Source organism: Chiloscyllium plagiosum, unplaced genomic scaffold (genome assembly GCF_037043375.1).
Source record: "Chiloscyllium plagiosum isolate Xiang-an unplaced genomic scaffold, Cpla_swu_hap1 HiC_scaffold_21, whole genome shotgun sequence".
Lineage (NCBI taxonomy): Eukaryota > Metazoa > Chordata > Chondrichthyes > Orectolobiformes > Hemiscylliidae > Chiloscyllium > Chiloscyllium plagiosum.
Window position 1 is genome coordinate 10,041,116 of NW_028270159.1, and position 15,333 is coordinate 10,056,448.

General features: G+C 43.1%; 1 protein-coding gene across 4 annotated transcripts in view; it reads right to left on the reverse strand.

The window, feature by feature from the left end:
* col27a1b (collagen, type XXVII, alpha 1b) overlaps window positions 1-15,333 on the reverse strand; it is a 707,279-nt gene that overhangs the window by 552,970 nt on the left and 138,976 nt on the right. For all 4 annotated transcript variants that reach the window (XM_087998238.1, XM_087998237.1, XM_087998236.1 and 1 more), the window contains one exon: window positions 2,175-2,245. In XM_087998238.1, the coding sequence (XP_087854364.1) occupies window positions 2,175-2,245 (71 nt within the window). The remainder of the gene's footprint in view (window positions 1-2,174; window positions 2,246-15,333) is intronic.

The window sequence follows — 15,333 nt, forward strand, 5'->3', positions numbered from 1 at the left end:
GCAACAACTAACCTTTTCAGTCAATTTCCAGTTTAGTTTAGTTGCAATTTTCTCCAGGAAGCCCACATTCAACCCATCTCATCTGTGCTAGCTCTATGAAAGAGCATTGTCATCCAGATTCAAAATGTTAGCTTGCTCTCCCTCCACGGATGCTGCCTGACCTGCTGTGATTTCCAGTGTTTATTTTCAGTATCCAGTTGGCCCAACTTATTAATCTGGTAAATATTCATCTTGCAAAGGAAGAAATAGGAGCCAGTCTGTCTTATACACAACACCCATGGCAGATTATTTTGCTTTTTCACAGACCAACTCCAACTAAATGGAAACTAATTCTTAGAAAAATTATTCTTAGGGGTGGCACAGTGGCTCAGTGGTTAGCATTGCTGCCTCAGCGCCAGGGACTCGGGTTTGATTCCAGCCTTGAGCGACTATCTGTATGGAGTTTGCACATTCTCCCAGTGTCTGTGTGGGTTTCCTCCCACAGTCCAAAGATGTGCAGGTTAGGTGGATTAGCCATGCTTAATTGCCCATAGTATTCAGGGATGTGTAGGTTAGGGGCATTAGGCAAATATAGGGTAGGGGAATGGGTCTGGCTGGGTTACTCTTCGGAGGGTCAGTGTAGACTTGTTGGGCCAAACACCTGTTTCCATACAGTAGAGATTCTAATTCTAAAAGACAAACTACTTCAACCTGTTTGTTCATGATGTGACGCACCTCTATGGGTGGAGGGACTTCAACATGGATCCTCTAACCCAGAGGTAGAGTCAGTATCATAAGGCCCTTAAACTGGTTCTTACATATGTGTCCTAACCCTAACCAGCTCTTAATCACAACTGGAGAATGCACCAAAACACACAAAACTGACACCAGAATTTGAAACCTAAGCTCCATTCTCCTGCTGTTTTCCCCACAGCCCTTCAATTATCTCCTTTTCAAACACATCTTCCATTTCCTTTTGAAAGTGACTATTCAACCTGCTTCCATTACATTTTAAGCATGATTTGAAGGTGTCGGTGTTGGACTCAAGTGGACTGGGTAGGAGGCCACACAACACCAGGTTATAGTCCAACAGTTTATTTGAAATCAAAAGTTTTCGAAGAGCTGCCCTTTCACCTGACAATTGGCCACGCTAAATTACCCATCATGTTCAGGGACATGTAGGCCATGGGAAATGCAAGGTAAAGGTAGGGGGATGGGTCTGGATGGAATGCTCTCCAGAGTTCGGTGTGGACTTGATGGGCCAAATGGCCTATTTCTACACTATAAGAATTCTATTCTCAGTGGATTTGTGAGAGACCATTGTTATGAAGGTATAGAGGTGTTCTGTGCCTTTAAGAGTTGAAAAGCTAGCAAGGACTAACAAAACACAGAGTCCTGAACAAGGTAACAATGTAACACTTGGTTGAAACAAATAGCAGCAGCTGGGTGGTCATGAAACAAAAACAAATTCAAATTCAGGCAATCACTTTAAATTATGCCCCAAGATACCAAAATCCAATCAAATTTGAATTTAGCATTTTGATAATATTAGAACCAATGAAACAATCTGATCTTTTGGGGTATAAAACCAGACATTTTGAACAGTTACAGGGAGAACTGCCAAAGACCAATTTTAGACTGCTAGGTACCTGAAAGGTACCTGTCTGGAGGGAGTGTGCAGCAGAACATCGAGGCCAACCTGGAGAGCACCTACAAAGTAGAATCAGCAAAGCTGACTGGTTTTGAAACATGATTTGTGTTTTGTAAATCTTAATCAGGATTTGTTTTTAATCAGGCTAGGATTGTAGAGTAGGAGGTAAAAGTTAGGTTTTAAGAGAAAGGAGTTATAAATAGTTGTTGGTTTTAATACTCCCTGCTGGATTTAAAGAATAAAGTTGTTAATTTTTAACTGTAAATACTGACCCCTGGGATAGTTCTTTGCCTCTTGAATTTTAACAGATTACAGCATAAGGTGAATCGTTTCTGTGTGGCTGGTTTAAATTAGAAGGGTTTACCTCAGTCATGACACCATGAAATAGATGGGATTCTGGGGTTTGTGTTGGAAATTATTGTAAACACTGATGAGTAATTCAAAATCCAGTAAAGTCTTGGTCTCAGAGCTGGGGGATTTCAGACACCAGACCTGGAATGACACTGTTCTATTGATAAATAGTTAATAATCAAACAAACCTTACCTTCAGGCAGTACTTGTGCAAGTCCCAGGTAGCAAGTACAACATAGCACAGCACAGAGAATGAGGGCTCTCCTGGGGAAATAACAATTACAGGTTAGAACTTCATTAAAATTTGTATCTAATATCAACAACAATGCAACAAAAACAGAAATTGATGGAAAAACTCAGCAGACTTGGCAGCACCTATGGAAAGAAAGAAGATTTAACATTTCAGTTCTAATTCTGAGAAAGGGTCACTGGACCCAAATGTTAAGTGATTTCTCTCCACAGATGCTGCCTGATCTGCTGAGTTTATCCAGCAATTTCAGTTTTTGTTTCTGATTTCGAGCAGCTGCAATTCTTTCAGGTTATAGTGAACAACAGTGTCCCAATTATAATTTTGATGAATTCTAGCAACACGATGTTCCAGAATAAAAAGATAAATGTAGGTGACAAAGTCCTCACATTTAAGTCAGGGGAAAAAATACAACCCTCCTAAAATTCTTAAAACGCCTTGAATGATTCCTGCCCCTTTTCCATCATTAAGATGTCCAGAGCGTATGTTAGTCATCCTTCATGACATCAGCCCTGCTTTCCATTGGCTGGAAACAGAACATGTTGAGATGGGACAGATAGAGTGAGGGAGGAGGGATAGTTTGCTTGGAATACTGGAATTCCCCCAGACTGCACCTGGAGGTAACCCTCCAGACACTTGACTGTCCATCAACCCCAAGGAGACTAATCCCTGCTGACCTCTGACACTTGGCCTTAAACATTCCTCATTTCTCTACTCACTGGCAAGGTGGCTCAGTGGTTAGCACTACTGCCTCACAGCAACAGAGACCCAGGTTCGATTCCAACATCAGGCGACTGTCTGTATGGGTTTCATCCAGATACTCCAGTTCCCTCCCACAGTCTGAAAATGTCCAGGCTAGGTGGATTCATAGAAGCCCTACATAAGTGAGGAAGCAGGCTATTTGGCCCATTGAGTCTGCACTGACCCTTCAAAAAACATCCCACCAAACCCACCCTACATTTCACCATAGCCAATCCACCTAACCTGCAAATCTTTGGACTATGGGAGAAAACCCACGCAGACACAGGGAGAATGTGCAAACTCCACACATAGTCGCCTGAGGCTGGAATCAAACCCTGGTGCTGTGCGACAGCAGTGCTAACCACTCCAGAGCAGGGGATTGACCATGCTGAAATTGTTCAGGGCATGCAAATTGGTTTAGCAATGGTAAATGTGGAATAGTGAAATGCTGTTCAGAGGATCTGTGCAGACTTGATGGACTGAATGGCCTCCTTCTACATGTGTGGATTCTCTGATACACTGCAGCGGGCCCTAGCTCCCCTGGTCTTGCTTTCTCCTAAGAAATGGCTTGGGGGCAGAAATTGCTTAAAAAACAAGGGGCCACTCACCTAGCCACTATCAGCTCAGTCAGATACCAGGATATAACCAGATACTGTGTTCCTGTATCAATGTACTAATAACGTATTAAACATCTCACCCTGCCCACACAGGACACATTTAATTCCAACAGCCCTTGACACATCCATTACATCTCTATTGTTATAGTAGATTCATCCTCTAACTCATCAGGAATAAAAGGTAAATGTAGAGTCAACGTAGTCCCACTTTTTTTTTTAATCAGACAGAAAACATTGATGTTGGGTTACTACAGCTCAGACAAGGGGCAGGGTGGCACCTTCATATTAACATCAGCCAGTGCAGGAACTGAACCCGCACTGTCGGCATCATTGTGCATTACAGACCAGCCATCCAGCCCACTGAGCTAACTGACCTCCAACCTGCAATAATGCTTTAGGAAACCAACTAGGAATACATAGTCTTTCATATATCTACATTACAAAGAACGTAGTTTTGAGATTCTGTTATAACTTGTTGAGAGAGTTATCTCAAAATAAAGTATCCTTTGACCCACCACGAGCAGCGCAAAGGCAGATCCACTGTAGATCCACTGTAGATCAGTCAATTGTTATAGTTAGTAAGAGAATCATCCTGCAGGGAAACAGACCTTTCGTTCCAACTCATCCATGCCAATCAGACACCCCAATCTGACCTACACAACGCAATGGTTGTGTTCTTGTGCAACCCTACATTATAGAAGAATCACTTTTTAGAAACAGCGCTTAAAGTGTTGGTATTGTAATTGCATTACAGCCAACACACACTTTAGAAACAGTGTCCCCAATTCATCAACTGTGTTACAGCGAAGTTGTGTTAATGAAATGGATGTTATAGCAGAATGTCCTGTAGTCCCATTTGCCAACATATCGCCCCATATCTGTCTAAACCCTTCGTATTCAAACACCCATTCAGATGCCTTTTAACTTTTGTAACTGTACCTGCCTCCACGAAATTGCTTTCGCTTTGGTGGCTAGTGTTAAAATTAAATGTGAAATAAAATCAGAAAGTGCTGGAAAGTCACAGAAGCCAATAAAGTCAGGGTTACTAACATTCTGGGAATGTGCCAGTTCATGAAACTTAGAGACTAAACCCTCTCAATACATCTGGCAAGAAGGAGAGGAGAATGGGCAGATCTGGCACAAGGTAACATGGTGCTTTGGACCGAGAACGGATGATATGGTGTGCACCGTCTCTCATGCTGAATTCATAGGACAGTGTCTAAACTATCAAGCGATTTGATTTTTTTTAACATTTAGTTTTGTAAATGATAAACATCAGTGAGGAAGATGTCCTTCGCAAGTTTTTTAATTTGATTTATCATTGTCACATGTACCTAGGTACAGTGAAACGTTTTGTTAGGGTGATAGAACAGAGCAAGAAATACAAGTTACACAAAATTGCACAAAAGCAAGATAACATTAGATGTGAAATTTGACAGGTTCATTCAGACGTTTAATAACAGCGGGGAAGAAGCTGTTCTTGAACCTGTTTGTACATGTGTTTAAGACTTTGTATCTTCTGCCTGATGGGACAGGTTGGAAGAGTGTGTTGTGCTGGAAAAGCACAGCCGGTCAGGTGGCATCCCAGGAGCAAGACGGTCAACGTTTAAGCATAAGTTCTTCCTCAGGAATTCCTGAAGAAGAGATTATGCTTGAAACATTGACTCTCCTGCTCCTCAGATGCCGCCTGACTGGCTGTGCTTTTCCAGCACCACACTTTTTGACTCTGATCTCCAGCATCTGCAGTCCTCACTTTCTCCCAGCTTGGAAGAGAGTATAACCGGGGTGGGAGGGGTCTTTGGTGATGTTGACTGCCTTTCCAAGGCACCGGGAAGTGTAGATGGACTCAGTGGATGGAAGTCAATGGATGTTCTGCCCGTACAGGACATTGGTTCGACCACTTTTGGAATACTGCATTCAATTCTGGTCTCCCTGCTATAGGAAGGATGTTGTTAAACTTGAAAGGATGCAGAAAGGTTTTAAAAGAATATTGCCAAGGTTGGAGGTTTGAGCTATTGGGAGAGGCTGAATCGGCTGGAGCTGTTTTCCCTGGAGAGTTGAAGGCTGAGGGGTGATAGTATAGAGGTTCATAAAATCATGAAGGGTATAGATCAGGTGATTATTCAAGGTCTTTTCCCCTGAGTAGAGGAGTCCAAAACTAGAGGGCAGAAGTTTAAGGCGAGAGAGGAAAGATTTAAAAGGGACCTGAGGGGCTACCTTTTCACACAGAGGTTGGTACAGTGTGGAATGAGCTGCCAGAGGAAGTGATGGAGGCTGGTACAATTACAGCATTTAAAAGGCATCTGAATGGGTATATGACTAGGAAAGGTTTAGAGGGATATTGGCCAAGTGCTGGCAAATGGGACTATTTCAGTTTAGAATACCTGGTCAGCATGGATGAGTTGGATCGAGGGGTCGGTTTCCATGCTGTACATCTCTCTAACTCTAAGGTAACAATTTATGGATGATCATATTGGCTGGCAGAGCAAGCCTGAATGTCTCCTAATTTCTAAGCTTCAATGTACTAACTTTTGATTTTATGATGACATAAGGTGGAGCGAAGTATTTAACATGCTGGAAGCCAGATTCTGGATGAGTGGTGCTGGAAGAGCACAGCAGTTCAGGCAGCATCCGAGGAGCAGTAAAATTGATGTTTCGGGCAAAAGCCCTTCATCAGGAATACACTTTCGGGCAAAAGCCCTTTTGCCCGAAACGTCGATTTTACTGCTCCTCGGATGCTACCTGAACTGCTGTGCTCTTCCAGCACCATTCATCCAGAATCTGGTTTCCAGCATCTGCAGTCATTGTTTTTACCTACCCTGAAGTATTTAACATGTCAACTTTAAAAATGGTGTCACGCCAAAGTCTCGGTGGAATGGAATGTGTGAACATCAAAACGTTCCTTCTGGTTCGTAATGAAAGTCAACACTCAAGGCTGCAGGGCAATGGGCGATGGGTAACAAATGCTGGCCTTAACAGAGGCTGATGTTCCCATCTCTCAAATTAACAATTCTGACTATGCCTTAGGCTGGGGCTAACGCTAAGAAATTCCTTATTTGCCAAATGGTTATCCTGCATTTCCAGAATCCCGAATATTAGAGTACATTCACGTTGCCCTGAGACTTTCCTGTAGAACATTCAAACCCAGTAAACAAAGGAGTTTGTTAAGTGTCTCCAGATTATTAAAGACTTAGTGAAATCGAAAGCCAAGATTCACTGCACATATTTATAAAGCAATCCACGGTTTGGGCTTTATAAATAGAGACATAGAGCGTGGAAGCCAAGAAGTTATACGAAACCTGCAAAAAGACACTAGTACAGCCTCAGCTGGACTCCTGAGTCCAATTCTGGATTATACACTTCAAGAACGATGATAAGCCTTTGGGGAGGGGACGGGAGAAATTTACAGTATGAGTTCCAAAAATGTGAGTTTACAGTTATGTAGATAGACTGAGAAAACAGGGGTATTTCTCCTTGAAGCAGAGAAGGCAAAGAAAAGATTCATTATCATTAAAAACAGATTAGGCGATTGGAAATTAACAGAGGTGAAAATGCATTTTCTTCAATGGCTGAAAGGTTGATAGCAACATGTTCAGGTGTGTGAAGCTATTGCTAAAAGGTGCAACCACAACATGGGGAAAGACTTTCATATAGTGATTGTTTGGATTGGAATGCACTGCCTGATCAGGTTCTGGATACAGTTTCAACAAGAGATTTCAAAAAGGAATTGATTTGATTTGATCGATTGATTGATTGTCACATGAACCGAGGTACAGTGAGAAGCTTTGATTACGAGCAATACAGGCAGGTCATAGTAAGCAAGGATGTATAGATCAAAAAGCCTCAGACAGAGGCAAACAGGTTACATTGCTCATTGAGGCTAGAGAATTCATTCATTAGTCTAATAACGGCCGAGAAGAAGCTGTTCCTGAACCTGTTGGTGCATGTGTTCAGGCTTCTGTATCTTCTGCCTGATGGAAGAGATTGTAGGAGAGCATTATTGGTTTAATTTTATTTGATTTATTGTTGTCACATGTACCTAAGTACAGTGAAAAGTTTTGTTTTGTGAGCAGTGCAGGCAGATCATACCAAACAAAGACACAAAAACCATAGGGTGATTGAACAGAGCAAGGGATACAGGTTACACCTGCAGAGAAGGTGCACAAAAAGCAAGATCAACATTAGGTTTGAAATTGGAGAGGTCCATTCGGAAATCTAATAACAGCGAGGAAGAAACTGTTCTTGAACTGGTTTAAGCTTCTGTATCATCTTCCCAATAGAAGAGGTTGGAAGAGAGTCTAACCAGGGTGGGAGGAGTCTGTGATGAGGTCGGCTACCTTTCCGGGGCAGTGAGACGTGTAGACGGAGTCACCTGGATATACTTGAAGGAAAAAAGAAATTGCAAGAGTACTGGGAAAAAACTGGAGATGTCTTGGCTCCAAAACAAAGATGTAAGTATACGCCTTGCAACTACAGACTATGCAGTGGCTGGGGAACGTCGAGAAACAATAATTTGACACAAAATTAATAATGATATGTAATGATATTAAGGAAAGCCTGCAGAGATTTCTTCAGGGAAAATCTTGTTTAACCAACTAATAGGGGTTTTTAACGAAGTGGCAGAGAGAGTTCACTAGGGCAGTGCTGATTTTTAAATTCATTCATAGGATAGGAGGGTCACTGCCTGGGCCAGCATTTATTGCACAACCCTAACTGTCCTTAAGAACTTTCTGGAGAGCTGCCTTCTTTAACTGTCAGGGAGGGGTTTGACCCAGCGACTCTGAATGGACAGCGAAATATAGATGGTGAGCAGTTTAGATGAGAGGTGGGAACTTGCAGGGGTTGGTGTTCCATGTATCTGCTGCCCTTGTCCTTCTACAGGTTTGGAATATGCTGTTTAATGAGCCTCGGCAAATTCCTGCAGTGCATCTCATAGATGGTACACATTGTGGTTACTGAGTGTCAGTGGTGGAGCAAGTGGATGTGGTGCCAATCAAATGGATTGCTTTATCCCTGGATGGTGTCAAGCCTCTTGAGTGTTGTTGGAGCTGCATCCATCCTGGTACACCACACCTGAAGATACTTGACACAATGCCGCAGAGCTGGTGAGCAAAGTTAGAACTCATAGAATAAAATGGACATGAGCAACATGGATACAAAGTTGGCTGAACAACAGGCAGCTGAGAGTTATGGTTAATAGGATGATGTTTTGAACTGGGAGAATGTTTGGAATGGAATTCACTGGGGTCATTGGTTGGACATTTGTCTTCTATGAATTGTACATTAATGACTTATACTTTGGTGCACAATTTCAAAATATGCAAATAGTACAAAACACATTGTACACTGTGAGGAAGATAGTGTAGAATTTCAAAAGGGCATTGACAAGTCACTGGGGTGGGTAAACAGGTGACAGATGAGAATGGTGATGTGATACATTTTGATCAGATGATCATGGGGAAACCTGAAAAAATCAAGAATACAATTTGAAAGGATGTGCAAGTGCACAGTGACCTTGGGATATGTGTGTACAAGTCATCAAAGATGGCAGGGGAGGTGAAGACAGCTGTTAATAAAGCACACACTCTCCTAGGTTTTATTAATAGATATTTAGATTGCAAGAAAAGGAAATTATATTGAATTTTATAAGACACTAGTTTAGTCTCAGCTGCAGTTCAGTACTAATGTACTTTTGGAAGGATGTGAAGGCATTGGAGAGAGTGTAGAAGATTCAGGAGTGAGTGTACCTCAGTGGGGAATGAGGAATTTCAGGGATGAAGATAGATTGGAGAATCTGGGATTGTTCTCCTTGGAGAAGGCTAAGAGGAGATCCGATTGAAGGGTAAATAGGGAAAACAAATGTTCCCACTCATGAAAACATAAAAAATATGAGGACACCATTTTAAAGAGAAACAGAAGTTGCTGGAGAAACTCAGCAGGTCTGGCTGTATGTGCAGCAGAAACAGAGTTAACATTTTGGGTCCATTGACCCTAACCAGAACTGGATCTGGAACATTAACTGTGTTTCTTTCTCCACAGATGCTGCCAGACCTGCTGAGTTCCTACATCAATTTCATTGTTTGTGTCAGAATCCCAGCATCTGCAGTTCTTGGTTTTATTTCACAGTTTTAAAGTATTTAGCTAAAGAAGCAAAACTGACACAAGGAAAAGCTTTCTTGTGCAGAATGGTTTGGTTGTAAAATGCACTGCCTGAGAGTGCGATGGGACATAATCAATCAAGGCTGTCAAAAGAGGCTTCTGAAGAGACTAATATTCCAAAGAAAGCAATGTCCAGGTTATAGGGAGAAGGCAGGGGAACAGCACGAGCTGAAATGCTTACTCAAAGAGCCAGTGCAGAAATAATGGGCTGAATGGCCTCCTCTGCACTCTAACAATTCTGTACCGGTGAAGAAAGAATGATAGGGTTAGGATGGTGCATGGTTTGGAGGGGAGTGTGCAAATGGTGGCAGTCCCAGGTACCTGCTGTCCTGTGCCTTTGGGATGGTAGAGATTGTGGGTTTTGCAAAGTGCTGTCAAAGAGGCATTGGCAGGTGGTGCTCTGTTTACATGGTCAAAATGTCCTCATGACCAAAATCTCTTTGGAACCATTCATGCTACCGCTGCCATAAGGTAACCACATCAACAGCGGCAACCCATCTTTACACATCAACCAGATTTGCTGTGTTTCATTGAAGTAGAGGAAAAGGCAAAGCATCCTGAAGGAAATTCCAGTTTCTCCTTCGAAAAGTACGTGTTCCCCTTTGAAGCTGTAAGGACCCAGCTCCAACACTGGTCTGCGCATTTTGAAGACTCAGCATAACTTCTGTCGACTTGGATTACAAGGCTCTGGTGATTTCTCCCAACAGTAAATTTGCTTCTCATTTCACTTCAGCTACTAATTGAGATTGAGCCCCAGGGAGCAAATCCAGACAAATTAGCTATCAAAGCACATATGTAACCCTTTCAAGTCTAGGTACCACAATCAGAAAGACATTAAAAAATATTTTTGGGAAGTTGATTGGATTAAATGCTTTTGGAATATTCCCATATCAGATTCTTGATGTGATACACGTGGGCTTATGCAAGTAACAATCTGAATTCCCGATGGGGGAGTCTCAGAACTGTTACAATGCACCAGCAGGTTATTTGGACCCATTGCCTGCTTGCTGGCTCTCTGAATGAACAACTCAGTCAATGCCATTCTCCTGCTTTCAGCCTGTAACTCTGAACACTGTTCCTCTTCCGATAATAACTTCATTCCCTGTTGAATGCCTCAATTGAACCTGCCTCCACCACACTCTCGGGCAGTGTGTTCCAGATTTATTGTGTAAAATAAATTGACATTTAATCCACTAGCCTTCTCTGCTTGTCTGACCACAAAACCAGCTTGTCTACTCTCTTTCCAAAGCTTTATTTAATTGAGTATCTGTACTTACAAGCCTACAGGATAATATTTAATCACCAACCAAATGTTGACAGAATCAAACTTGACAAAGTCTAACTACTGCCCAGTGGAAGCTGCAGCTCTGTTTAAAAGCTCCACAACATCACGACAAAATTGTCACTGCCTCCACAGTTTGTAGCTTTTGATGTGATTTCCAGTTTTTTAAAGATTAATTTTCAATATGGGGAAACTGAATACTATACATCCAACAACATTTGGAGTACTGCATACAATTCTGGTCTCCCTGCTATAGGAAGGATGTTATTAAACTGAAAAGGGAGCAAAAAAGATTTCCAAGATTGTTACCGAGACTGGATGCTAGAGTTATAAGGTGAGGCTGAATGGCCTGGGAAGGATGATGTGTAGGATTGAAATGCTCCCAGAGATGAAGTTAGCACATTTAAAAAGATATTGCTGGGATTGGACGGTTTGAGTTATAGGGAGAGGCTGGATAGCCTGGGACTTTTTTCCCTGGGGCATATGAGGCTGAGGGGTTATCGACATTCACAACATCAAGAGAGACAAAAATCATAAAAACATAGACAGACTTCATACCTACTGTTTAAAAAGCTGGGCTATCTTGAGAATGTAATTTAAAAGAAGTTCTGGGATTTATACTATCAAAGAACAGAAACCAGCATATCCCATTCTAAAAGATGAAAGTTTTCATCTAAGACTTTTTTACTTTTTCATGACACTGGACTCCTTTGGCTATAAAATCTGTGAGCATGATCTTAACCTCCACAACCACCTGATGAAGGAGCAGCGCTCCAAAAGCTAGTGCTTCCAAATAAACCCGTTGGACTATAACCTGGTGCTGTGTGATTTTTAACTTTGTCCACCCCAGTCTGACGCCGGCACTTTCGAAGCATGAACATCATAAGGGGCATGAATAGGTGAGTAGCCAAGATCTTTTCCCCGGGGTGAGGGAGTCCAGAACTAGAGGGCATAGGTTTAAGGTGAGAGGGAACTAAGGGGCAACTTTTTCATACAGAGGGTGGTGTGTGTATGGAACAAGCTGCTCGAGGAAGTAGTGGAGGCTGGTACAATTACAACATTTAAAAGGCCACTGGAACAGGAACATGGAGAGGAAGGGTTCAGAGGGATATGGGCCTCTTGCAGATAAATGGGATGAGTTCAGTTTAGGAAACCTGGTCAGCGTGGACAGTTGAACCAAAGGGCCTGTTTTGTACTGTCTGATTCTATCTCTTCCCCAACCAATCTCACTCTTTGCTGCCAAATAAGCTCATGTACAAAAAAAAACAAACTACGAGATAGATAGGTTCTTGGTTAGTAAGGGGGGGGGGGCCAAGGGTTATGGAGAGAAAACAGGAGAATAGGGTTGAGAAACATCTCAGCCATGAAACTGCAGATGCTGGAATCCAAAGCAGACAGGCAGGAGGCTGCAAGAACATAGCAAGCCAGGCAGCTTCAGGAGGTGGAGAAGTCAATGTTTCACCTGTTATACTTGACTTCTCCACCTCCTGGTGCTGCCTGGCTTGCTGCGTTCTTCCAGATTCCTGCCTGTCTATTATGAACTAACGGCACAGCAGACTTGATGGGCTGAATGATCTAATTCTGCTCCTATATCCAATTGCAGATGCTGGAGACATGCAAGTGGCTCAGTGGTTAGCACTGCTGCCTCTCAGGACCAGGCATCTGAGTTCGATTCCAGCCTCGGGTGACTGTCTGTGTGGAGTTTGCATATTCTCCCCGTGTCTACGTGGGTTTCCTCTGGGTGCTCCAGTTTTCTCCCACAGTCCAAAGACGTGCAATTCAGGTGATAGGTGTATTAGTAGGGAGTAGGGGAATGGGTTTGGGTGGGTTACTCTTCGGAGGGTCGGTGTAGACTTGTTGGGCTAAAGGGCCTGTTTCCATATGGTAGGTAATATGATCTAATCTAATCAAGAAGAGAAATATCTGGAGAAACTCAGCAGGTCTGGCATTTGTGGAGGGAAAAATAGAGTTGATGTTTCAAGTCCAGTGACTCTTCTTCAAAACTTATATAAAAGTATATTAAACCCGTGAGCCTAATAGATTGCCTCAGGAGTGAACAAATGGAAGACTTTAAGGGTTAACTTTAAGGAGTGACCAGAAGTAATGAGCAGAGAACAAGAAAGACCTGCATTAGCGTGGCACCTTTCACAAGCACCAGCCCTCCCAAAGCCTTTTACAACCAATGCTACAGTTGTGAAATGTGTCCACTGTTCAAATACAGGGAGTGCAGCAGTCGATTTGTGCACAGGAAGATCCCATAAGCAGTGCTGTAATGGCAATCAGATTATCTGCTTTTTTAAATGTTGAGTGAGATTTAAATATTGGCATGGATACCAGGGAGAAATCACCCGCTGGCCTTCAAAACTGAGCCATGAGATCTCTTGGAGAGGAATGGAGCGACCTTGGTTTTGTGTCTCATCCTATCCAACAGAAACAAATCTCCGACAGTACCGTCAGCCTTGATGTATGTCACAAAGCAGGATTTGAGCCTCCAACATTATGAGCCAGCTCAGCACAGAGTTCACAGTGTAAACGGCGAGAGCTGACCTGAAGCTATACCAGGCACAGGGGCAGATGTTTCATGCGGCAAATTGATGAGATTGCACCGTATACGAATGGTTTGCTTACTGAGCTGACAGAACGAGCAAGGTTTGCTTCCGGGACAGGAAACATATTATGGCAGACACAAGGACAGAACTGATGCCCCCAGAGACTTCCATGGCAAGCCAGTGTCCTGAAACTAACTAAACAGACTTCAGCAGAAACCTTGGCTGCCTGGGCCCTGTGCAGTTCACCCTGACCTACACAAAATACTCAAGCTCAGTGTGTACAAACAGACAATACACTAGGAGAAAGAGGCCTGCTTTATTTCCAGTTCTGTAGCCTCACAGACAGAGAGGAAAAACACAGATAACTTGCTTTGAGAACACTGATAACATTTATTTTTAGTTCCACACTGTCCCTATAGTGTGGAAACAGGCCATTTGGCCCAACAAGTCCATACCAATCCTCCCAAGAGCATCCGACCCAGACCCATTCCCCTACCCCATTGCTCTACATTTAGCCCTGACTAATGTACCTAACCTACATATCCCTCACACTATGGGCAATTTAGCATGGCCAATCCATCTAACCTGCACATCTTTGGACTGTGGGAGGAAACCAGAGCACCCAGAGGAAACCCACACAGACACGGGAAGAACATACAAACTCCACATAGACAGTCGCCCAAGGTTGGAATTGAACACAGGTCCCTGGGGTGCTGGGAGTTAGTTCATAATAGGCAGGCAGGAAGTTGAAAGAACACAGCAAGCCAGGCAGCACCAGGAGGTGGAGAAGTCGAGTAAAACACCTGAAACGTTGACTTCTCCACCTCCTGATGCTGCCTGGCTTGCTGTGTTTATCCAGCCTCCTGCTTGTCTGCTTTGGATTCCAGCATCTGCAGTTTCATGGCTGAGATGTTTCTCAACCCTATTCTCCTGTTTTCTCTTCATAACCCTGGACAGCCTCCCCACTTCTTACTAATCAAGAACCTACCTATCCTAGTCCTTTGTTTTATTTTTTGTATATGAGTTTATTTGGCAGCAAAAAGCGAGATTTAGGCTGGTTGGGGAAGAGACAGAGTCAGACAGTACAGACACAGGCCCTTTAGCTCAACTGTCCATGCTGACCAGGCTAACCACTGAGCCACCATCTCACTCCAATGCACTTCTTAGCATGCCTCTTGAAGACACAAAGAAATGTGAATTGAAGCCATTATTGTACATGTTCATCCCCTACTCCACAACTCTGATTTATCCTGTTTCAATAACAGAATTGCACGTGAAAATCAGCCTTGCAAACAAATCGACGCTGGAGGCTTACTGAACAAAGCGAGGGATAAGGTCAAGTGTCAGAGAAAGATAATCATATCACACTGTGAGAACTACTGCAAAGACATTCCTAATTCTAATCATTTGTAAGAATTATTTACCAGCTTGAATAAAGCTCTCGTGAATAGTACATCCTGTTTTTGGACTGTGACAGTGAGGTACTGTAGTGGCTGAGAAGGCAGTGAGGTTATTTTGCCTCCAAGCTCCAGGTACAAGTCCCAGCACACGGCTTGTGTGTAGAAAGTAATTCGGATACTCCAATGCTGCACTGAGGGGGACCATACTGTAGTGACTGCTGCATTGTCAGAGGGACCAGCTTTGGGATGAAACGGCAAACATCGGGCCCTGTTCACCTCTCCCCGATTCACTGTTTCAAAGGAAAATGGGGCAGGGGGGACCTCTCCTCGGTGTAACTAGGGAGGGGAGGGGGTGAG